Source organism: Bufo gargarizans, chromosome 3 (assembly GCF_014858855.1).
Source record: "Bufo gargarizans isolate SCDJY-AF-19 chromosome 3, ASM1485885v1, whole genome shotgun sequence".
Taxonomy (NCBI): domain Eukaryota; kingdom Metazoa; phylum Chordata; class Amphibia; order Anura; family Bufonidae; genus Bufo; species Bufo gargarizans.
This window is the reverse complement of record NC_058082.1, coordinates 195108422-195132333: the sequence shown is the minus strand read 5'-3', so window position 1 is coordinate 195132333 and position 23912 is coordinate 195108422. Positions and strand designations below refer to the sequence as shown.

At 41.8% G+C, this 23912-nt stretch overlaps 1 protein-coding gene across 3 annotated transcripts in view; it reads left to right on the top strand.

Moving 5' to 3' along the window:
- Positions 1–23912, top strand: part of GRTP1 (growth hormone regulated TBC protein 1) — a 92412-nt gene that overhangs the window by 50111 nt on the left and 18389 nt on the right. For 2 of the 3 annotated variants that reach the window (XM_044284773.1, XM_044284774.1), the window contains exons 7-9: positions 6918–7090; positions 9229–9414; positions 10679–10806. In XM_044284773.1, the coding sequence (XP_044140708.1) occupies positions 6918–7090; positions 9229–9414; positions 10679–10768 (449 nt within the window). In that variant the 3' untranslated portion in view covers positions 10769–10806. Of the gene's footprint in view, positions 1–6917; positions 7091–9228; positions 9415–10678; positions 11253–23912 lie in introns of those variants that run through there. The other variant, XM_044284772.1, reaches the window with a different exon arrangement.

Sequence of the window (23912 nt, the reverse complement as noted above, 5' to 3'; positions counted from 1 at the left end):
TTTATTGTGTAAAAAAAACTATTTGATACATATGCAAATTAACCTGAGATGAGTCCTGTACATGAGATGAGTCGGGGACAGGACTCATCTCAGGTTAATTTGCATATGTATCAAATCGTTTTCTTTACACAATAAAAGCACACAGAGCTACGGGGAGTAGGTATTACGGATGTGCTAGCGGCCATCTAGCAACCCATGTCCTCAGCGTTATACACAAAATCCTGGTGACTGGTTCCCTTTAATTAATATTGGATGGCTGTGATACCAAACAAAATGATTTGACCAGCCCCCCCGCCCCCTTATTTTTTTCTCATGATGAATGGAGGTGGAATACTGCATCTGAACATCTTGCAGCTTTGACCTGACGAAGGAAAAATGTTTTTTCATGTCATGTGGGGGAAGAGAAGTGAAGATTTGGTTGACATATTCCTCATGCCCTGGATATTTCAGGTTAGGCTACTTTCACATCTGCAGCAGTGATTCCAGCAGGCTGTTCCGAATTCTCCGGAATTCTCTGAATCTGGCACTATCTGATGCAAGCAGAATACACGTCGGCCCCAAATGGGGTTCGGCAGAGATCTGGCCACGTTCCGGCAAAAAATGCTGAGAACCGGACGGATCTTCGTGCTGCACATGTGAAAGTAGCCTTACGTGCACTACCCATGTGTCATTTGTTCTGAGCCATTTGTTCTTGTTCCACATTCTGAGCCATTTCATGCTTTCAAAATAATTTTTGAAGTGGAGAGATATAATTGGTATGTTTGGACAGTACATAAGGCATGTAACTATCCACACTCCAGCTTCACAGGGACTTAGAATCAATTAATCACAGAACAGGTTCTTTTTATAGGATTGTTATCTTGGGCTGGGATTTGTTTTGTCGAGCACTTTTGTAAATGGTCACCTTATCAATGTGTTCTGTGCGGAAATGGTACACTTTATCATGTCCTGTCCTTCAAATCTCTTTTGTGTGCCATTTAGAAGCGTATAAAAAAAAAAAAAGTTGTTTTTGTTCCCATAGTTTATGTGGAAAAGGTTGTGGATTTCTTAAACACAATTTTTGTTATCTTGTGATGACATACTTTAGTTTTGGAGTCCGGGGGGGGGGAGAAAAAAAAAAAAGAAGCTATTTCTTGCACTGTTTGACTTTCCCTACCAATTTTGTTGGGTTGTTCACACCGTAGCCTTGTCATGTGTTTTATAAAAAACTTTAAACATGTATACATGACTTTTCTTTTTGATCATGGCAGTATAGTATGGATTAAAATAAATGTATTTCACTTTGATTTTACTAACACAGTCCACGTAGACTATATGGCCAAAAGTATGTGAACACCTATCACACATACAGTATATGAGCTTGTTAGACATACCATTCCAAATCCCAGGACATTAGTATAACAATCTTCACTCTCCTATGAAGGCTTTCCACCAGATTTGGGAGTGTGTCTATAAGAATTTGTGCCCATTCAGCCTAAGGCCTCATGTACACGTCCGTAGCAGGTCCGTGCACAAATTGCAGCCTGCAAACAGCTTTAATGGATCCGCAATCTGGATGATACGATATGGTGCGCTGTAGAATGGAGGCACGTATCGTAAGCCTACAGAAGCACTACGGAGTGCTTCCGTGGCTCTGGTTGGTGCCGTGCATTGCTGTCCGCAGCCGGCAAAAGGTTGTGTGCATGAGGCCTAAAGACCATTTATGAGCTTAGGCATTGACAATGGATGGGACAGATTCTCCCACCTTAGCTGTGGATCTCTGCAGCTCCTCCAGTGTGACCATGGGTCTCTTGGCTAATTCTCCAATTAGTGCCCTCCATGCCTGGGCTGTCAATTTAGGTAGACGGCCAAGTTTTGGTAGGTTTAGTTATGCCATACTCCTTCCATTTTCAGGTGATGGATTGAACAGTGCTCCGTGAGATGTTTAGAGCTTGGAATATTTTTATAACCTAACCCTACTTTACACTCCAAAACTTTTTCCCTAGTCTGTCTGCTGTGTTCCTTGGTTTTCATGATGCGGTTTGACTACTAATGTTCTCTAACAAACCTCTTAGGCCACAGAACAGCTGTAGTTATACTGAGAATAAGTTATGCACAGGTTGACTCTTTACTAATTAGGTGACTTTTGAAGACTATTGGTCACACTGTATTTTATTTAGGGGTATCAGAGTACAGGGGACTGAATACAAATGCACGCCACACTTTCCAGATTTTTATTTATTAAACATTTTGAAAGCCATCTATCATTTTCATATTATCACTTTACACATACTTGCTTCTTTGTGTTGGTCTATAAAATAAAGTCCCAATAAAATACATTTAAGTTTGTGGGTGTAACATGAAAAAATATGGAAAAGTTCAAGGGGTATGACTACTTTTTCAAGGCACTGTAATCTGACTCATCACTCCAAATGACACATTTCCACTGCTTCAGAGTGTAGTCATTGTACAGCAATCTGGCAGATGACTGGCATTCCGCATAGTGATCTTAGGCTTGTGTGCAGCTCTCCACCATGAAAACCCATTTCATGAATCTAGACAATTCTTGTGCTGATGTCACTTCCAGAGGTAATTTGGAACTGTTTAGTGATACTACAGAAGATAGGTGACTTGCATGTCGCATGCTTCAACACTCGGTGAACTCTGCTCTGTAAATTTTGTGGTCTACTGCTTCAAGGCCGGGCTGTTCTTATTCCCAGACGCATCCACTTCAGAGTAAAAGCACTTAAAGTGGATTTAGACGAGCAGATCATCGCTTAAGCGATCACAGGCACCAGCGGCTAAATGACCAAATGTTGTAGCAGACAACTAGCATTTAAATGAACCGATTACCGTGCATTTAATTAAAGACAACCGATAATTGTACTTGTTCGCACTAACCATTTCACAGACGAGACGTTGAACGAGTGTTTTCGTTTTGGCTGATTGGCTGAAAAAGCCCTTAAAGAAACCTGTCACATTAAACATGGTGTCTGAGCTGCAGGCAGCAAATTCTAGAGCAGGAGGAGCTGAGCAGATTGATATATAGTTTTGTAGGAAAAGATTCAGTCTAAATTGTTTTTCATTCATTAAATTTCCTGCTCGTTCCAGGCTTTGAAGTCTAGGAGGCGGTCCTATCGGTGATTGACAGCTGTCTCTGTATGCACATTCGTAGAGGGCAGGCTGTCAATCACTGATAGGACCGCCTCCTTGAATGAGCAGGAATTTAAAGGAATGAAATACAACTTTATAGTGAAACTTTTCCTATAAATCTATAGATTTTTCTGATCAGCTCCTCCTGTTCTATAACATGCTGCCTGTAGATTACACTGCATTTTTATGGTGATGGCTTCCCTTTAACCAGCCAGTCAAGTATGTGATATTACTAGTTTTTTTTGGCTATCCTGTTATTTCGTGCGAGATCAGGAACTAAGGCTTGTTTCACATATCCATTTATTATCTTCGGCAGGCTGTTCTGGCAGAAGAACAGCCTCTTGGAGATGTCCAGATCCTGCACTGCCAGATGCTAACTGACATCTGCTAGACTCATTCAGTATAATGGGATGTGGCAGAGATCTGGCCGCAACCCGACAAACTTGCCGAGAAGCAGCCAGACAAAAACCGCTGCGCGCAGGGGTCTTTGTCCGGCCGCTTCCAGACATAATTGCTGGGTTGCGGGCAGATTGCTGCCGATCTAAACATTATAGTGAATGGGGCCAGACAGCAATGTTTGCTTCCGGCAGTGACAAAATGCATAGAGAACAGCCTGCCGGATCTCTTTTAAATGCATATGTTAAAACGGGCCTCAAGAGCTAGGTGGAAAGCTAAAGTAAGAAGCTACAGTAAATGTTCTACTTTTGACCCCTAAGGAGCATGTTATCTGCAAGTAAGGAGTAAGCTCCAGGAAATAAGGAATTTAAAGATTAGTATTGTATTTCTGGCTACTACTGATCTGAAGCTTGCAGTAAGTAGATTACAAGTATTAGCCTTGGAAATGAACCTCTTATTTCTGGCCCTGGGTTGTTAAGCTACTAGTAAAAAGAATAAGGTTGCATGCTGATCATTGGGAAGAGTGTGTAATTATAAAAGCTAATTTCAGTTAGGGAGGACTTCATTTCTCATCCTTGTATATTAAATTTCACAGGCCCTGTGTCAAATCTAACACAGCTTGTCGAAAGGTTAATTATTTTCTGGTCAATTTACCCAGAGCCTGTAAGGCCATTGTCAACAAGAATGTGTACAGTCACTGCCAGAAAAGCAGAAACTGTGCATGAGATGTGAGACTTCAAACTTTTTCAAAAATGTGAAAATTAAAAACCTCGAACATTTGTAATTCTTTATACTCTAACCTGTCGGTCTGCCATTATTTTGTGACGAACTAGGAAAATCCTCTTCTCTTAACAGTAGTGGTATCCAAAAGCTAGAATAAAGGTAAAGTAAGAAGTGCATTCAAATGCTTGTGGCTCATTTATGTTTGTGATTGTGTTATCAACCAGCAAAGGCGCTCTCTCCCCAAGGAGAGATGGTAACCCTATCAACCAGCAATGCAGGTCTACTTTTCACGGTTTAGAAACCAATATGCAGTATAAAATTGTATTGGCTTACTCATGACTGCATCTCCATAAATCAGGTTGTGTTCTAGAAGGGTCAGTGCCATTTATTTTTTGCAGGTTAAAGGACAAGCTTTGTGCTGGCTACATTATATTTTATCAAGACTGCTCTGACTAAAGACAATGGTGACAGGATAAACACTATCTCTTTAGTTTACTAGAGCTAAAATTAGTATTTTATGAAGTTCCTTAAAGGGAAAATGTCATCAGAAAATGACCTATTGTTTAAGCTTTTATGTAAAAAATATTTTTCAAGAATTTTCAGTGGTTAGATTTTATTTTCCATGTTACTATTTATATTTAAAAAAACAAACATAAAATCCAGTGTAAAAGCTGCAGGCCACTACGCCTAATAGGCGCTACTTGTACAGATCACTTTATCATAATCATCACAGGCAGGATTACAGTGACAGATATCACCTATACAGGGAGTGCAGAATTATTAGGCAAGTTGTATTTTTGAGGATTAATTTTATTATTGAACAACAACCATGTTCTCAATGAACCCAAAAAACTCCTTAATATCAAAGCTGAATATTTTTGGAAGTAGTTTTTAGTTTGTTTTTAGTTTTAGCTATTTTAGGGGGATATCTGTGTGTGCAGGTGACTATTACTGTGCATAATTATTAGGCAACTTAACAAAAAACAAATATATACCCATTTCAATTATTTATTTTTACCAGTGAAACCAATATAACATCTCAACATTCACAAATATACATTTCTGACATTCAAAAACAAAACAAAAACAAATCAGTGACCAATATAGCCACCTTTCTTTGCAAGGACACTCAAAAGCCTGCCATCCATGGATTCTGTCAGTGTTTTGATCTGTTCACCATCAACATTGCGTGCAGCAGCAACCACAACCTCCCAGACACTGTTCAGAGAGGTGTACTGTTTTCCCTCCTTGTAAATCTCACATTTGATGATGGACCACAGGTTCTCAATGGGATTCAGATCAGATGAACAAGGAGGCCATGTCATTAGATTTTCTTCTTTTATACCCTTTCTTGCCAGCCACGCTGTGGAGTACTTGGACGCGTGTGATGGAGCATTGTCCTGCATGAAAATCATGTTTTTCTTGAAGGATGCAGACTTCTTCCTGTACCACTGCTTGAAGAAGGTGTCTTCCAGAAACTGGCAGTAGGACTGGGAGTTGAGCTTGACTCCATCCTCAACCCGAAAAGGCCCCACAAGCTCATCTTTGATGATACCAGCCCAAACCACTACTCCACCTCCACCTTGCTGGCATCTGAGTTGGACTGGAGCCACGGGCCCATCCATCTGGCCCATCAAGACTCAATCTCATTTCATCAGTCCATCAAACCTTAGAAAAATCAGTCTTGAGATATTTCTTGGCCCAGTCTTGACGTTTCAGCTTGTGTGTCTTGTTCAGTGGTGGTCGTCTTTCAGCCTTTCTTACCTTGGCCATGTCTGAGTATTGCACACCTTGTGCTTTTGGGCACTCCAGTGATGTTGCAGCTCTGAAATATGGCCAAACTGGTGGCAAGTGGCATCTTGGCAGCTGCACGCTTGACTTTTCTCAGTTTATGGGCAGTTATTTTGCGCCTTGGTTTTTCCACACGCTTCTTGCGACCCTGTTGACTATTTTGAATGAAACGCTTGATTGTTCGATGATCACGCTTCAGAAGCTTTGCAATTTTAAGAGTGCTGCATCCCTCTGCAAGATATCTCACTATTTTTGACTTTTCTGAACCTGTCAAGTCCTTCTTTTGACCCATTTTGCCAAAGGAAAGGAAGTTGCCTAATAATTATGCACACCTGATATAGGGTGTTGATGTCATTAGACCACACCCCTTCTCATTACAGAGATGCACATCACCTAATATGCTTAATTGGTAGTAGGCTTTCGAGCCTATACAGCTTGGAGTAAGACAACATGCATAAAGAGGATGATGTGGTCAAAATACTCATTTGCCTAATAATTCTGCACTCACTGTATACAGATAAGACAGGTTCCACTATCTAGCTTATCTACGCCTTCCTTGTACAATGACCTGTGCACAGGTCACAGAGCATACCTAAAGAACTCTCCCAAAGAAGTCAATGAGTCCACTACAGACTGTCTATGGCCCATGTGGCTGCTATAAAACATATCTCTAACAGTTCAGGCCTGATGGCAGCTTTATGTTCAGGAAATAAAACAGAAGAATCTATCAGAAAATAAAAGATCAGAAAAGAGTGTATTTCACGATCTGGTTTTAACTAGCAAAAAAAATGATATGTGACACATTTCCTAGATGTATTCTTCGACTTCTCACCATGTTATTTAACATTCTAAGTAGATAATGATTATTTTATTAGACTATTACAGCCCTGCAATGATGGGTCTTAAAACTGACCAGGAAGTGCTTGGGTATCTGGTGAAGATGAAGATCCCAGCTGTAGCAGAATTAATAGACAGGCATGATTTGATGTGGACACTTTTGGTTTCCCGGTGGTTTATTTGTCTTTATATTGATATCCTTCCAATCGAGGTAAGTGCACTTTATGCTGCTGCTAGATCTAGTTTTATAGTCATGCATATTTAATTTTGGAAGTGTATGTTACCTGAAAGATGCTTACACTATGTCTTGAACAACACTTTAATTGGCTGAGGTCCAAGGTATTTTGGTCCTTCAAGACCCAAGACCAGACATCTTACGCAGTTTAGCACTGTAATCCTTTTCATGATTTTTTTTGTCTGGTTTTCCATTACCAATATGATTTTTTTTTTTTTTATGTTTATTAAAGTTTTATAAAAAAATACCAAGAGACAAAAGTAACAAATGGTTTTAGGGGACCTAAGAAGGCAAAACCATATATATCTGGCCAAACTCCCCAAAATAAGAAAGCAGTAAAGGCCCCTTTACCTTGCTCAATTGAGCAGACCATTATCAGGAAGGAAGCAGTCCTTCCCAACAATTGCCTGCTTGTCAGTGAAGGAAACCACTGCATTTAAATGTAGCAATCTTCTCCACCGTATTTAGAGGAGTGATGGCTAATGCCATCGCTGATCCCCATGCAGAATCATTGTTTGCCGGCAGCACAGTGCTATGTAGACTTCATGATCTGCTGCCGGCAAACTATGATTTAGGTGACCACATGAACAATCCTATTAACTGATGAACATTTGTTTCACTCATTCACCAGGTAATCGGCTGCAGTTCTAGTATTCTTGACTTTAAAGTTACTTAATCTCCCAAATCTCACATATTCTTGAAGAATTGATGGGAATGAGATGTGACGTTTGGAAACATAAAGTAGCAGATCATCTTTATATAGAGCTGATTTATATTGAATTTGGCCTATTCTCTATCCGTGTATGTCAGTATTTTGTTGGTTCGCTGTTGCAAGGTGTTCCATAACAATAATGTACAGTAATGGTGATAGAGGACACTGTTGTCGAGTGCCTTCCTGAACATGGATAGGTGTCGACAATGCCTTATGAATTCGGACATGTGCATGTAATATAGAGCTAAGATTATGTTGAGACAGCGAGGTAGTTTTTGGTTATAGCTTGTGTGTTTTTTGTCTGAAAAAAAAAAATAAAAAAAAAAAATGATTAGGGTAATTTGGTTGGAGCTTGCAGTGTATGTATGTGTGTATGTGTGTGTATATATATATATATATATATATATATATATATATATATATATATAACACCCCTAGTTATTGGTTGAGGTGTTTAATATTATCCTTTACTGGTTAATAATATCCTTGATGGCTTAGAAGTCTTATCAGAAATTACATTTATCACTTAAATGGCGTTGCTTATAGCTTATTCTGCAACAGCTTATAAACTATGAACTGTATGATATGAGAAGTATATGGCCTATAAGTCTCCTCACGTCGACTAAGGTGCTCTCTCCTCAAGGAGATATAGTACCCCCATCCTGATCCTGACTTGGCCTCCCCATTTAAACCAGTACTCTCTGCTCTGCAGTGATGAGGGGCAATCGCCCCAAAACAGCTGTCTGCAGATGAGATGCTGGCTTATTTAATGTCATGTGGTCAAGCACTGACTTACAGGATAGCTGCCTTACATCTGATTGCATTAGAGGTAGAGCTTGTTAAGAGCTCATTGCATCTCTTTCATCCCAGAATTCCAGAGGAGCATGTATAAGTCTCCTCATGCCGATCGAGGCGCTCTCTCCCTAAGGAGAGAGCGGATCCCCCAAATCCTGACTTGGACATCTCACCCAGTTAAGCCAGTACTCTCTGCTCTGCACTGATGAGTGGCAATCACCCTGAAACAGCTGTCTGCAAACGAGATCATGGCTTATTTAATATCAGAGTCCTGTCTTAAGGTCTATTTTAAAAGGTCAAACATTAACGTATAGGATAGCTGCCTTACATCTGGTGGCATAAGAGGCAGAGCTTAGTTACAGCTCATTTGCATCCTTTTCTTCCTAGAATTTCAGAGCATGTATGGCCTATAAGTCTCCACACACCGACCAAGGCACTCTGTCCCCAAGGAGAGAGAGTACCCCCAAAAAATAGTATATGACAAACTGTTGCCTTGTCTTGTACTTCAGCACTATTGACTTCCTATACATCCTTATACACACAAAGAGTAATAGATGTATTTGTTTGTTTAGCACTATAAATGAAAAAATGGTTTTATACTTTACAGACTGTATTGCGCATCTGGGACTGTTTATTCTATGAAGGATCAAAAATCCTTTTTCGAGTGGCCTTAACACTAATAAAGCAACACCAAGCTCACATTTTGGAAGCCAAAAATTTTCCAGATGTGTGTGACAAGTTTAAAGACATAACAAAAGGGGCGTTTGTTACGGAATGTCATCTCTTCATGCAGGTATGGGAAGCAATTTAGATAACTTTATTTTTTGATTGTCCCCCTCTGTTTCAGTAATTTTTCAGAAGAATCAAAATAATAATAAAAAAAATAGATATATGTGAAATAAGGAAAAAAGGTACCGTATTACTATAAACTTTATTTTCAAGGTGGTTTGCACATTATAGGCCGTAGGCCTCATGCACACGGCCGTTGTGCGGCCGTTCCGTGCATTGGGACCGCAATTTGCGGTCCCCAATGCACTGCCCCATCCATGCAGCATCTGCGACGGATCCAGACCCATTCAATAGGTCTGTGAGCCGTCCGCACCATAAAAAAAAATATATAACAAGTTCTATTTATTTTTTTGCAGTGCAGAGGCACGGACAGAAACTCGACAGAAGCACGCCGTAGTGCTTCTGTGGGGTTCCGTGACTTCGTGCCAAACCGCAGCTCCGGATCACCGCAGCTCCGGGGTGCACACGGCCGGTGCCCGTGCATTGCGGACCCGCGGTATGTGGGCAACAATATGGCCACGGCCGGGCTGTGTGCATGAGGCCTTATACACCACAATAACCTCACTGATATCACTAAAGGCTCATACACATGACAGTGATCAGCCCTGGAAACAGTCTGGGGTCATTTATTAAGACCGTCTGTTTTAGACACCAGTCTTAGTGACCCCTATAGCTGGCGGTGGATCCGCCGAAGTTATGAAGAGTCAACGGCATGACCACCACTGCTGGATTGGGTGGTCGTAACTACCCTGTTTCCCCGAAAATAAGACCTACTTCCAGTTTTTTCTCTTGCTGTAATAGACCTAGCGCATCTTTGGGTGCAAAAATTAATATAAGACACTGTCTTATTTTCGGGGAAACGGGGTATGGAAACAAGCAGTGTATAATGTGATGGAAAAATGAATCACGCCAGCAAAGGAGGCAATATGGACAATCACAATACATTAGTAAGTGCCTTGTGTTAACTTTCTCTACATGATAAATGCCAGTTGCTGAAGTGAGACAACCCCTTTAAAGCCAGAAGTCATGGAGTCAGTTATGAGAAACACTTTCTTGGCACACGCTATTGCTTCTCTCCGGAGTTTTAAAATTTCATGTGCACCCTCCATCCGAAACAGACACCTCTCTAATTAGGCTTTACACTTTGGCCAGATAGTGAAGGGGAAAACAAATGAAGGTTGTTTGCTAAGAAATTAGCAAAATCTGAATTATGTTTTTTTTTTGTTTGTTTGTTTTTCAATAAAACAAAAAAATGTTTCTCTTTCCAGAAAATCTTCACCGAACCTGGAAGTTTGTCAAGAAGTACAATTATTAAATTAAGAGAACTCTGTCGCGCACAGTTACTCACTCAGGAATAATGGAAAACTGACAGCAATGACTGACACATTCCTTCAAAGTAATAATTGCACTGAATAACCTGTTGATGTCTGGCACAGCATATTGTTACAGAGTATGTTGAAGTCTAGGCTGTGAATGGTTAGAGGAGATTTACCACCAAAATGTAAAAATGTATTTATTATCATATATTAGTGAATCAGAAGTTAGAGCAGCAGCCAAAGTGTATTTATTCAGTTTCTTTTACTTACAGATACACTGACGCTTTTGTATACAATTGTACCTTTTCTATTATTTTCTGAAAGTCATCACAGCACATGCAGCTATATTGGTTGTCACTTTTGAATATGCTTCCTAGAAACCAACAGCAAATGTATACAGTTGAAACTCTAAAAATTAGAATATTGTGCAAAAGTCCATTTATTTCAGTAATGCAACTTAAAAGGAAATGCATTAATGCAGCTTAAAATTAGATTTTTTTTTTTGAAAAGGTTCAATATTCTAGGCTCAAAGTGTCACACTCTAGTCAGCTAATTAATCCATACCCCCTGAGCAAAGGGGACCTTTAAAATTGTGACTTTGGGGTTTCATAAACTGTAAGCCATAATGATCCAAATTATAACAAATAAAAGCTTGAAATATCTCGCTTTGCATGTGATGAGTCTCTCATATATTAGTTTCACCTTTTAAGTTGCATTACTGAAATAAATTAACTTTGCATGATATTCAGATTTTTTGAGTTTCGCCTGTACTTTGAGAGTTATGGAAGCAGCATAGCTTGTTCTGCTACGCCAGGGGTGCACAACCTTTTCTGGTTGGGGGCCACATTGTCAGCCTGAAACAATTCCAAGGGCCGAAAATATTCTTTAAAGGGGTATTACCAAGTGAAATACTATATTTATGGCATATTGAACATACAGTATATATTCTAAATGTCTAGTTACACTTCTGGGACTCCCATCTAATGGGACAATACATGTAAGATTCATGTGAGCAGCCACAAGATATAGACCTACATGTCTGCTACCAGATGGCTGGGGGCCGCATAGAATGGTATTGAGGGTCGCATGTGGCCCCCGGGCTGCAGGTTGTGCACCCCTGTGCTACGCTGTTGGTGTAGCTTCCATTCACTAAGACGCCTGGGGCCTGCGTTTAGTACCAAATCCCCATAGAAATGGCGAGTTGGAACAACAGATTTGTGAATGTCTATTAAATTGAAGACTTGGGTAGCCCTTGAAAATGTAGTAAAATAACCAAAGAATTACTACTCGCCCCTTTTCTCCCCTACTTCTTCCAGCGTTGAGCCCTGGTCCTTCCCACTGCTGTTTGTTTTCCTAGCTGTCGCGGTGATGTTTCGTGCATACGAAATCACTGGCCTCAGCAGTGACATCCTGTATACTGCTGAGGCCAATTGGCTGTAGCGGTGACCTATGTGCAGAGAATGTCGCTGATGCAACCAGGAAGATGACATTAGCAGCGGAGAGGACCAGAGCTCAGAAGTAGAAGCAGCAGGGAGAGAAGGGCATGACTACTGATTTAGTTTGTTATTTTACCATATTTAAAGGGGCTCCCTGCATTTTTAACTCTGACAACCTCTTTAAGTAAACCCAATTAACAAACTTTGTCTGTTGCTCTAGATTCTGATTACCTAATATACAGCAAGTTTTCACATTTTCACTGGAAATCTTTCACAGGACACTGACTATTAGTACAAGCCATTGGCTTGCCCTTAAGTGCTTAAAGGTTATGGACTTCCTTTGGGGCAATTTTTGTTTATAATTGCATTTTGCTCATTTGGGGATTTTTTTTTTTTTTTTCAGTTGGTGTTATATACTGAACGAATAAAGGAGCTGCTCTGATGGTTCAATCTGTGGCTTTTATATGTACTTTCCTGGTAGCTCAAACACTCATTACAGCTAAATTCTTATCAAACTAATAAGAATATGGCTTAAATGAGTGTTTAAGAGCTGTCAGAGAAGCACACATGGAACCATCAGAGCAGTTTCCTGATGGATTTATTGTGAGGCACAGAGTAAGGGCTCATGTACACAAACGTATTTTTTCTTCCATGTCCGTTCCATTTTTTTTTTTTTGTGGACCGTATGCGGAACCATTCATTTCAACGCATCCACAAAAAAAACTGAAGTTACTCCGTGTGCATTCCTTTTCCGTTCCGCAAAAAAATAGAACATGTCCTATTATTGATTTATAAAAGGGAGAGACACCGCGTCCTCTGGCGGCGCTTCATAGATGACGTCATTTTTATTTGGGAGGGGGGGGGGAGGAGTAGGTTTAAAGGAGTTCTTAATGGATATTAATAAAAATGATTTTTATTTGGAATTTACTCCCACATATAGTTTTAGGGAAATTATTTTTTTAGATTTGACTATTTATGTAAGGGGAGAAGAAATATGCACAAAAACGTATGAAAAGCCCACTGACTCCAACAGTTACATCTCCAGGACTAGCTGTCATTTACCTTGCTGGCTTGACAACATACCTAGGAGTCAGTTTTTACGTATCAGGAGAAATTGCACTGAGCTGGCAGAGTATGACAAAGAAGCAGATAGATTAAAAAATAAATTTGCTTTAAAGGGATATAATGTAAACAAACTCTTGGAACAGAAAGATCAAATTAAATCCATAGAGAGGGAAACCCTTTTAAATAACGTAATGGTGGAGAAAGTATCAGAGATACAACAGGAGGATAGAGAAATAGAAAAAAAAGAAGAAGAAAAAATTCCACCCATTATCATCCCATATAATGCACAAACACGAACGTTTAGGAATATTGTAAAATGTCATTGGGACATATTAAAGGAGGATAAGATAATTGGACATCTGTTCAATAAAGATCCAGCATTTGTTTATAAAAAAGCAGCAAATATTGGGAACATAATCGCACCCACGAAAAAATGTGCAGCTATAATGAATACCAAAAAAAATAAATGACAAGCAGAGGTTAAAATGATTTTTTCCGTGCAAAAAATGTATGGTATGTAAAAAATCTCAGAAATACACCAGCAAAATGAGCCGAATAACAAATGAGGATGGTACCTTTGAATATAACATCCGGGATTACATAACATGCAGTACCAAAGGAGTTATTTATGCCATAAAATGTCCTTGTGAAAAGTTATATATTGGGCGCACCAAGAGACAACTAAAAAAACGACTGAGTGAGCATATATATAATATAAATAAAAAATCTGAAGGGCACCCTCTGTCCAGACACTATACAGTAAAGCATAATGGAAAATTTGATGGATCCTCCTTTTTTGGGATACAAATAGTTAAAATGGATATACGGGGAGGCGATTTCATTAAAAACATGTCAAAAAAAGAAACCCAATGGATCTTTAACACTGGTCCCGAATGGTTTAAACTCTGAAATTGAGTTATTTGGTTTCGATTGAATATATCAAATATATCTTTATTGGTAAATCTCTGCAATTAACATCATATGCGGGTAGAATAAAAGGCAGCTACTGAAGGCACTAGAGTGATTCCCTGACGAAGAGTGCCGTAGCACTCAAAACGCGTAGGAAGGTTTTTTGGTGCTAACAGCAGCCCGTAGCTCAAACAGGTGACGTCACCAGCTCCCCTTGTGAGCGTAAGTACAAACGGAGTCTCGCTACCGGCCGGGGCAAACTCCATACAGCCTACCTGTACCTGCTATTTACCTCTGTGTAGAAGAATACGTGCATACCGGAACGCCCGAGAAGGTGGTCCCCTAATCCCACACATCAGAACCAAGGTAATCCTGCTTTTTAAAAACTGAGGTGGATAGGCTTTACACGATCGGAACAAGAGGTTAATTAGGGTCAGGTGAATTAGGCTCAGCGCGGTGTCTCTCCCTTTTATAAATCAAGTGTTTAACCCTTTCATAACAGCTATTGCGGAGCTGTTTCTGACACTGCTGCTTTAATACTGTAATCAGCGCCGGTGGTATATCTTTGTATTGCTATGTCCTATTATTGGCTGCATTACAGACAAGGATAGTATTGTTCTATTAGGGGCCAGCTGTTCCACTGTGCAAAATACGGAATGCACACGGACATCATCCATATTTTTTGCAGATCTGTTTTTTGTGAACCGCAAAATAGAATGAGCCCTTAGTCTGTAGATGTAGTGAAAGCTGTTAAGGAAAAGTTACAAAATTTCAAGAGCAATTGAAAAAAAATTTAAGCCCAAAAAATTGCCCCAAAAGGTGTCCATGGCCATTAAACACTCCTTCTTTTGTACTGTATGTAATTTAGTAGATACGACCAATCAATTTTTTATTTTTTATTTTTACAGAAGTAATACAGATGCAATCAAAATAAACCTGTATTGTATTATACACTACTGGTTAAATCAACTGTATTTGTAATAAAATATTTATTACAGCCTGTGACATTTTTTACTTTACATGAAACGTATAGAGAAATCATGGTTGTAAGTAAAATTAGTGATTAGGGATGAGCGAACACCTAAAAAGTTCGGGTTCGGCCAAACTTCGCCTCAAAGTTCGGGTATGGGACCTGAACTTGACCCTGAACCCCATTGAAGTCAATAGGGACCCAAACTTTGGTGCACTAAAATGCCTGTAAAATAGACATAGTAAGGGCTAGAGAGCTGCAAACGGAAGCAACATAGGGGTAAGAGCAGGACAATTGCCCTGCAAACTAATGTAGATAGGTAAATGACTTAAAATAACATAGAATAGAATTATTTTTTTTAAAATAATCTTTAACTAGGAGGACAAAGTAAAAGTGGAGTAGGAGGTTGAGGAGGTGGTGGACGTGGTGCTTGTTGTCCCCCGCTTGTCTGTGATCACTCGCAGGGCAGGCCAGCACCTCCAAGGCGTAAAGGGCAAGCTCAGGCCATGTGCCTAATTTGGAGACCCAGAAGTTGAATGGGGCAGACCCATCAGTCAGTACGTGTAGGCGTGTACACACGTACTGTTCTACCATGTTGGTGAAATGCTGCCTCCTGCTAAGACATTCCGTATCAGCTGGTGGTGCTGGTTGTTGTGACGTGCTGACAAAACTTTTCCACATTTCTGAGGTGCTGGTGGTGCCCCAGCTGCATTGGCGACTTCTTCCTCCTCCTCTGCCTTTGCCTTGTGTTTCCAATGAGCCCCCGGTATCAGGTGGGAATGCCATCAGCAGCGTGTCTACCAGCGTGCGCTTGTACTCGCGCATCTTCCTAGCACGCTCCAGTGACTGAATTAAGGATGGCACATTGTCCATGTAGCGGGGATCCAGCAGAGTGGCCACCCAGTAATCAGCATTGGTGAGAATGTGGGCAACTCGGCGGTCAGTGCGCAGGCACTGCAGCATGTAGTCACTCGTGTACCAGGCTGCCCAGAGGCAATGACAAGCTGTCCTCTGTGGGAGGTGTATCGTCTGTATCCCGCCCCCAGCCACGCTCCACTGATGTTGAGTTGCTTTGGTTGCCACCCTGCTGTGAACACTGTTCCTCCTTCTCATCATCCTCCAGAACTGTGCCCTGGCTGGACAGTTGTGTACCTGGTCAATGTTGGTGCAGGAACCCACCCTCCGAGCCACTTGTGAATGACTGTCCTGATAACCATGGAAATGATCCCTCTTCCTCCTGTGCCACATCCTCTTCCATCATCGCCCAATGTGTTTTTTCAAGAAGACATAAAAGTGGGATAGTAACGCTGAGGACGGTGTCATCGGCACTGGCCATTTTGGTTCAGTACTTGAAACAGCGCAACACGGCACACACGTCCCGCATGGAGGCCCACTCGGTGGTGAAGTGTGCTGTTCCACAGAGCGACTCGCCCATGCGTGCTGCAGCTGAAACTCCACTATCGCCTGCTGCTGCTCACACAGTCTCTCCAGCATGTGCAAGGTGGAATTCCACCTTGTGGGTACGTGAGCGGGAAGGCCGAAGTTATGCTGCAGCGCAGACAGGCAAGCAGCAGCAGGGTGAGAACGCCAAAAGCGTGCAGAGACAGCCCACACTTTCAGCAACAGTTCTGACATATCGGGGTAATTTTTCAGGAACCTGTGCATAACAAAATTCAGCACATGCGCCAGGCAAGCGATGTGCGTCAAACCGGCTAGGCCCAGAGCTGCTACGAGATTTCGCCTGTTATCGCACACCACCAGGCCGGGCTTGAGGCTCAGTGGTACCAACCACTCATTGGTCTGTTGTTCTATGCCTGTCCACAGCTCCTGCGCAGTTTTTCCCCCCAAACAGATGATTTTCAAAACAGCCTGGTCTCGTTTCCCCCTTGCTGTGCTGAAGTTGGTGGTGAAGGTGTTACATTGATAGGATGAGGAGATGGTAGAGGAGGAAGTGGAGTAGGAGGCAAAGAGAAACGTCCTGCAATCCTCGGTGGTGGAAGGACATGCGACAAACTGCTATCCGCCTCGGGCCCAGCCGCCACTGAATTTACCCAGTGTGCAGTTAGGGAGATATAACGTCCCTGACTGTGCTTACTGGTCTACGTATTGGTTGTTATGTGGATCTTGCCACAGATCGCGTTGCGCAGTGCACACTCAATTTTGTCCGCCACTTGGTTGTGCAGGGCAGGGATGGCTCGCCTGGAGAAGTAGTGACGACTGTGATTCACGTACTGTGGGACAGCCACAGCCATAAGGTTTTTAAAAGTCTCCAACTCCACCAGACAGAATGAGAGCATTTCAAAGGCCAGGAATTTTGAAGTGCTGGCATTCCGTGCCAGGGATCGTGGGTGGGTAGCGGGGTAATTCCTCTTTCTCTCCAGTGTTTGGGAGATGGACAGATGAACGCTTCCATGGGACAGTGTGGTGATGGTGACGGAGGTGTTGCTGGGTGGCAGGTGCCACTGTCTCTCCAGAGGGGGAGGAAGAGTACCAAGACTGCAGCAGAAGAGGGAACAGGAGGAGCCTGAAATCTTTCGTGGTTTTTGAGGTGTTTACTCCACTGCAACTCGTGCTTTGCACATGCCTGGTCATGCAGATGGTGCTCAGGTTTAGAACATTTATGCCTCGCTTCAGGCTCTGGTTGCACAGCGTGCAAACCACTCTCTTGTCGTCAGCACATTGTCTGAAGAACTGCCACGCCAGGGAACTCCTTGGAGCTGGCTTTGGTGTGTATAGTCCCTGGGTGCGTTGGGCGTTAGAAGGGGTACTGGCTAGGGGACAGCTGCACTGCTTTTGCACCCTGCTCCCTTTTTTACTGTGCGGCTGGTGCTGTGTGACCACCACCTCCTCTGAACTGCATACGTCACTCGCATGACCTTGATTCCATGTGGGGTCTAGGACCTCATCATCCTCCACATCATCTTCCACCAGCTCTTCACCTCTGCCTACCTTGCTGGTCTGCACACTGCAGAAAGCCGCAGCAGTTGGCACCTGTGTTTCGTCATCAGAGACTTGCTGCGGTGGTCCTACCATGTCCACATCCTGAAACATAAGTGGTTGGACATCGGTGCACTCAATCTCTTCAACTTCTGGGGCAGGGCTATGTGGACGGCCCACGGAAACCCTGCCAGCAGAGTCATCAAAAAGCATAAGAGATTGCAGCATGGCTTGGGGCTCAGACTGCTTGGCTGATTTGCAAGGGGGTGAGGTGAAAGACAGATGGCCATGGGCTGCAGGTGCCAACTCTGCGCTTTAAGCAGAAGACCGGGTGGGAGACAATGTGAAGGAACTGGAGGCACTGTCAGCCACCCAATCTACTACCGCCTCTACTTGTTCTGGCCTCACCATTCGTACACCGGTATTCGGGCCTACAAAATAACGCTGAAGTTTTTGTCTTCTACGTGCACCTGAGGAAGGTGTTTCATTTGGGCTTGTAGCTTGCAAAGATCAACCACGTCCTCTCCCTGCAACAGGAGCTCCACCAACACCAGCAGCACCACAACCAGGGCCACGTCCCTTATTTGATGCTTTCCTCATTATTTGAGGTCACCCACCAATCTAAAAGACGGATTAACTATATCTACTTCACTGTCACGCATGCAATGCAGGTGTACGTCACACAAAAATTAGGTATATTTCACCCACCGAACTGCCAGATGAATTAACTATATCAATTTCACTCTAACGTATGCAGTGTAGGTGTACCTCACAATAAGAATGGGAATATGTCACCCACCAATCTAACATAGGGATTAACTATATCATTTGCCTGTCAAGTATGCAATGCAGGTGTACCTCACACAAAAATTGGGTATATGTCACCCACCGAACTAATAGACTGATTAACTGTATTTATTTCCCTGTCAGGTATGCCATGCTGGTGTACCTCACAACAAGAATGGGACTATATCACCCACCAATCTAACAGATGGATTAACTATATTAATTTCTGTGACACGTATGCAATGCAGGTGTACAGTACCTCACACAATATGGGAATATGTCACCCACCAAACTAACAGACAGATTAACTATTGTATTTTTGTATCAGGGGTACAAAGATTGTAGATTGCACCCACAAAAATATTGCTATACGTCACCCACAGAATTAACAGCCAGATTTAGTATCCTATTTCTGTGTCAGGGGTGCAAAGCCGGTGTATTGCACCCACAAAAAATCTTTATACTGTAGGTCAGCCACAAAACAAATAGCCTGATTCCTAACTCTCTCCTTCAGTTCAGCTGCCTGCTTTCTGTCCCTGCAATACTCAGAGCTGATGGGTGGTGCTACACATGATCCAGCTTATATAGAGGCTGGGTCACATGCTGCACTGGCCAATCACAGCCATGCTATTAGTAGGCATGGCTGTGATGGCTTCTAAGTGCCTACAGCTTAAAAGCTTGTTGATTGGCTGCCCTGCAGCCTTTCAACAAGCTTTATTAAATGCCCGAACACCGAACCCGAACTTTTCCGGCAAAGTTTGTGTTCAGGTCAGTGTACCCGAACTCGCAAAGTTCAGTACGGACCAGAACAGTTGTAACTAATGACTAGAGGGGGGGTTTAAAGGTGACGGTGTGACAGTCTGATGTTTTTAGGCATATTTTTGTGTTACTGTGTGGTTTAATCTCTTCAAGACTGGGCGATTTTTCTTTTTTTTTAAATCCCAGTCTTCACAAAGCCTTAACTATTTTAATTTTCCATTCAAATAGCCGTATGAGTGCTTTTGCAGGACAAGTTGTACTTTCTAATTGCTCCATTTATGGTTGCATAGTATGTAGTGTGGAAAAACAGTTGGCACTATGACGCTCATGAGTGGCCATTTTTTAATACCCAACCACCAACCTAAACTTGGGTGAGGTGATCGGGAAGGGGTTTAAAATAAAAAATAAAGACAGAAAATCTTTATATGCATTGTATGTTTCCCATCAGGTTTTTAGTCCCCTCAAGACAAGACAACATACTAGACATTTATCAAATAATGTCACAAGTTTGTTTGGCCGTACAAATCCCATTTGGCCAGTCTGTTATACCAGGATTAATGTAAAAAATTAAAATCGGACATCATATTGTACATGACAATCTCTAACAAAACTATAAGCAGCTTTGTACCTTACATGGATCCATGGAACTCCTTCCACATTCTTTGCTCTGCTAGATGTATTTCAAGCCGGCAGCTCACGGCACGGTGAGCATCCTTTCTGCTGCAGCTCTCTCCCTATAAGGCCGCCATCCAGGTGCAATGTGTGAAGCAAACACACAGAATGTGGGCTGAATCCTGACCCATTCATTTGAATGAGTCTGTGTATATGAGTGTCACTTTTCACGCATCATCTCTGTATTCAGGAAAAATCACAGCATGTTCTATAGTGCGCTTTTCACCCAGCCCTGGAGTGAATGGATGCTAGGAGATGTAGATTCTTTTTTTTATTTTTTATTATTATTATTAGAAAAAACCAAGCAATAATATATTTCAATACAAAATAAAACATCAAAATTGTTATTTCCATTTTTTTTAACCCTTACCCCTCCCAATTCCCTCCTAAACTCCTTCCCCTTTGCGATGCGTCTCCCTCCCCCCCCCCCCCCCCCCCCCATCAAATGGACAGAAAGGGAATAGTGAGGAGGTTGAGCCATTGAAAATTAAAAATTCCATTCTCCCCATACCTTCAACCATTTATCCTCAGAGTTTCTTTGTTTATATTAAATATTTTCATATCTTTTAATCTTAATCTTAATATCGAGATTTAACCATGTGTTTATACTTGGAGTATTCGATTAGACCCAAGCCAGTGCAAAAGTCTTGATAAAAACATTATTTTAACCAAAAGAGTCATTTTATATTTATGGCACCCAACCTTGGAAAGGTCACTCAAAATCCAAGACGCTACCGTAAATAGAATCACCACTTTTCGATTTTGGGTAAGAAATTATGAATTGTCCCCCCAATATTCTTTTATTTCTATACAAGTCCAAAACATATGTAGATGGTCAGCCTCAGGTGAATCGCACCGTGGCCAATTAGAAGTGTTTCTCAAACCCCATTTGTTAAGCCATAAAGGTGTAATATAGATTCTATGTAAAGTATTAAATTGAACCAAAACGTGATTAAAATTATAAGAAACTAATCCTAAATTCACCAATATATTATCCCAGTCATCTAATTGAATCATTGGGCAATTACTTCCCCAGGCCTTTTGCCCAGGAGAGTATATATTATCAAATCGTGCTTTAAGTAAATGTTTATAAAGTTGAGAAATCTCTGTGCTGGCTTTGCTATCAAATCATTCAAAAATGTGGAAGTACCGTATTTTTCGGCCCATAAGACGCACCTAGGTTTTAGAGGGGGACAATAAGAAAAAAAAAATGTTTCATTACACCTCAGGTCAGACCACCAATCAGACCCTCAATGTTAATCAGACCTCAGCAGACAGCCCAAATCAGACCCCCAATGTTAACAAGACCCCAAATCAGACCCCCAATCAGACCTCAGCTCAGACCCCGATTTAAATGACCCCCAATCAGACCTCAGATAAGAGCACCATGCCTCTCATCTCCCCCATATCAGCCCCATGCCTCTCATTTGCCCCCATTATCAGCCCTTATGCCTCTCATTTGCCCCATTATCAGCCCTTATGCCTCTAATTAGCCTCCATATCAGCTCTTATGCCTCATTAGCCCCCATTATCAGCTCTCATGCCTCATTAGCCCCCATTATCAGCCCTTATGCCTCATTAGCCCCATTATCAGCCATTATGCCTCTCATTAGCCCCCATCAGCCATTATGCCGCTCAATAGCCCCCATCAGCCTCATGTTTTATAAAATAAATAAATGACCTCTCCTGCTCCTGGACGCCACCGCTCCTCACTGCCCGCGCTCGTCTGCTGCGCTGTGAACAGGTGCGGACCATGTGAGGTCACAGTGCGCCCTCACACTGTGCACCGCCAAGGATCAGGAAGCGGTGAGTACAGATCTTTCACCGCTTCCCGGTCCTCCGGTACTAATGAGCGTTCTATAATGGAAGCACTTCATTAGTATCCGCCCCATAAGACGCAGGGGCATTTTCCCCCCATTCTTTGGGGGCGGAATGTGTCTTATAGTGTGAAAAATACAGTATCTATATCAAACAACGATTTTTCCTTTATACTAAAAAGTGCCAAACGTAACTGAAAAGAACTAAACCAAGATAGATTAGATATATTTTCTCTTTGTGCTAACTCCAAGAACGAAAGAATATCCCCATTCCCAAACACCTGTGCAACATGGAGAATCTTATTATTTTGCCAATACTGATCCCCAACCAATTAATTTAGAGCCTGTAAATAGTAATTTTGCCAAAGGGGCGTACAACAAAGGGATCTCTTTATTCCCAACCAATCTCTAATAGTACTCCAGGACTTAATTAGAAGCTTTGCAGCAACTCTATAGTAGTGTTGGAGATTGATTAATTGGTCAGATTTCAATAAAGTAAAGATATTTTCATGTGATGAAATCCTCACCAAGGTTCTAAACAGTGGGCTTTTCTCCCATTCATAATATAGCCATAGCTTTGATGCTATAAAATAGCCCTTGAAGCAGGGAATATTTAATCCTCCCTGTTCCATCGGTTTATAAAAATACTCCAATTTACGCCTTATATTAGATAGGGGGGGCACTCTCTTGCCCTTCTCAGAATCATATCCTAGCCTCGTGAAACAATTATCTTCACAAGAAGTATCCGCGGGGGCCTTCCAGGAGTTGGTTTACCCCTTGGAACCCGATGGGCCCTTTCCACAAAAAAATATGAAGAAAAATGCTCCCTTCCAAACTTCTCCAAAATTAAAGTCTGTATCATATCACAAGGATTATCCCCTCCATGCCTTTTAGTAGGCCCACAATTTTCACATTATATTGCCTAGATCTATCTTCCATCTCCACCATCTTTTTTTTTAAGATGCTACTCTCAGATCTCAACATGGGGATATCCGTTTTAAACATGTTAACTTCCTCCTCCAAGACCTCCACAGTTTTTTCTATGGTAGTTACTCTGTCCCGTATCTTTGTGACATAATCTCTTATCAAGACCACATCGGTCTGAATTACCCCAAGTTGTATTGAGATATCTTTTATTAGGTCTCCGTTTTATTTTTACCGCAGCTAAGATTTCCTTTAGTGGAGAAGATTCATCTTTGGACAAGACATTTACGCCCTCTCTCCGCCCCCACCTCCTGAATGTAACCATCCAATACTTCTTCCACTCTAAATCCGCCTTTTTTTTTTTGGCATTCAGATCATGCAACCCTTTTTGTCCTGCTCTTGTGGTTACAACACTTGAGGATATCAAGAACTGTTTAATTTTTGCAGATTCAGTCGGTTTCTGGCCTGTTTTGGCAGATGTATAGTCGGAGGAACGCCTGTTTTGCTTAGGGGCCATTTTTTTTCCCCTCCCTTTATAATATGTTTGCTTTCCCTCCTTTCCTTTTTTTTTCTTCTCTTTGTTTCCCCCCTTTTCTTTTCTTCTTATATTAATTACTTAGACCAAAAAATAAAAATAATAAACTGATCTAGTCAAACTTTCTCATAATAAAAAATCCAGAGACCAGCAGAAGCAGAGGAGCGAGGAGTGGAGAGTTAAAGGACAGCAAGCCGGTACCGGAGACAACCATCCAGCACCAAGGAAGAGCAGGGAGTCACGGCACGGCAACGGGGAGGATGTTTAAGAGGTCTGGACATGTGCAGGGCTCAGAAGCGGTGGATCCCTCAGGTCTGTCGAGGCAGAGCATAGCTTAGCTTACACGGTGTGGCGATGTGAGCGGGAGGAGGGAGGT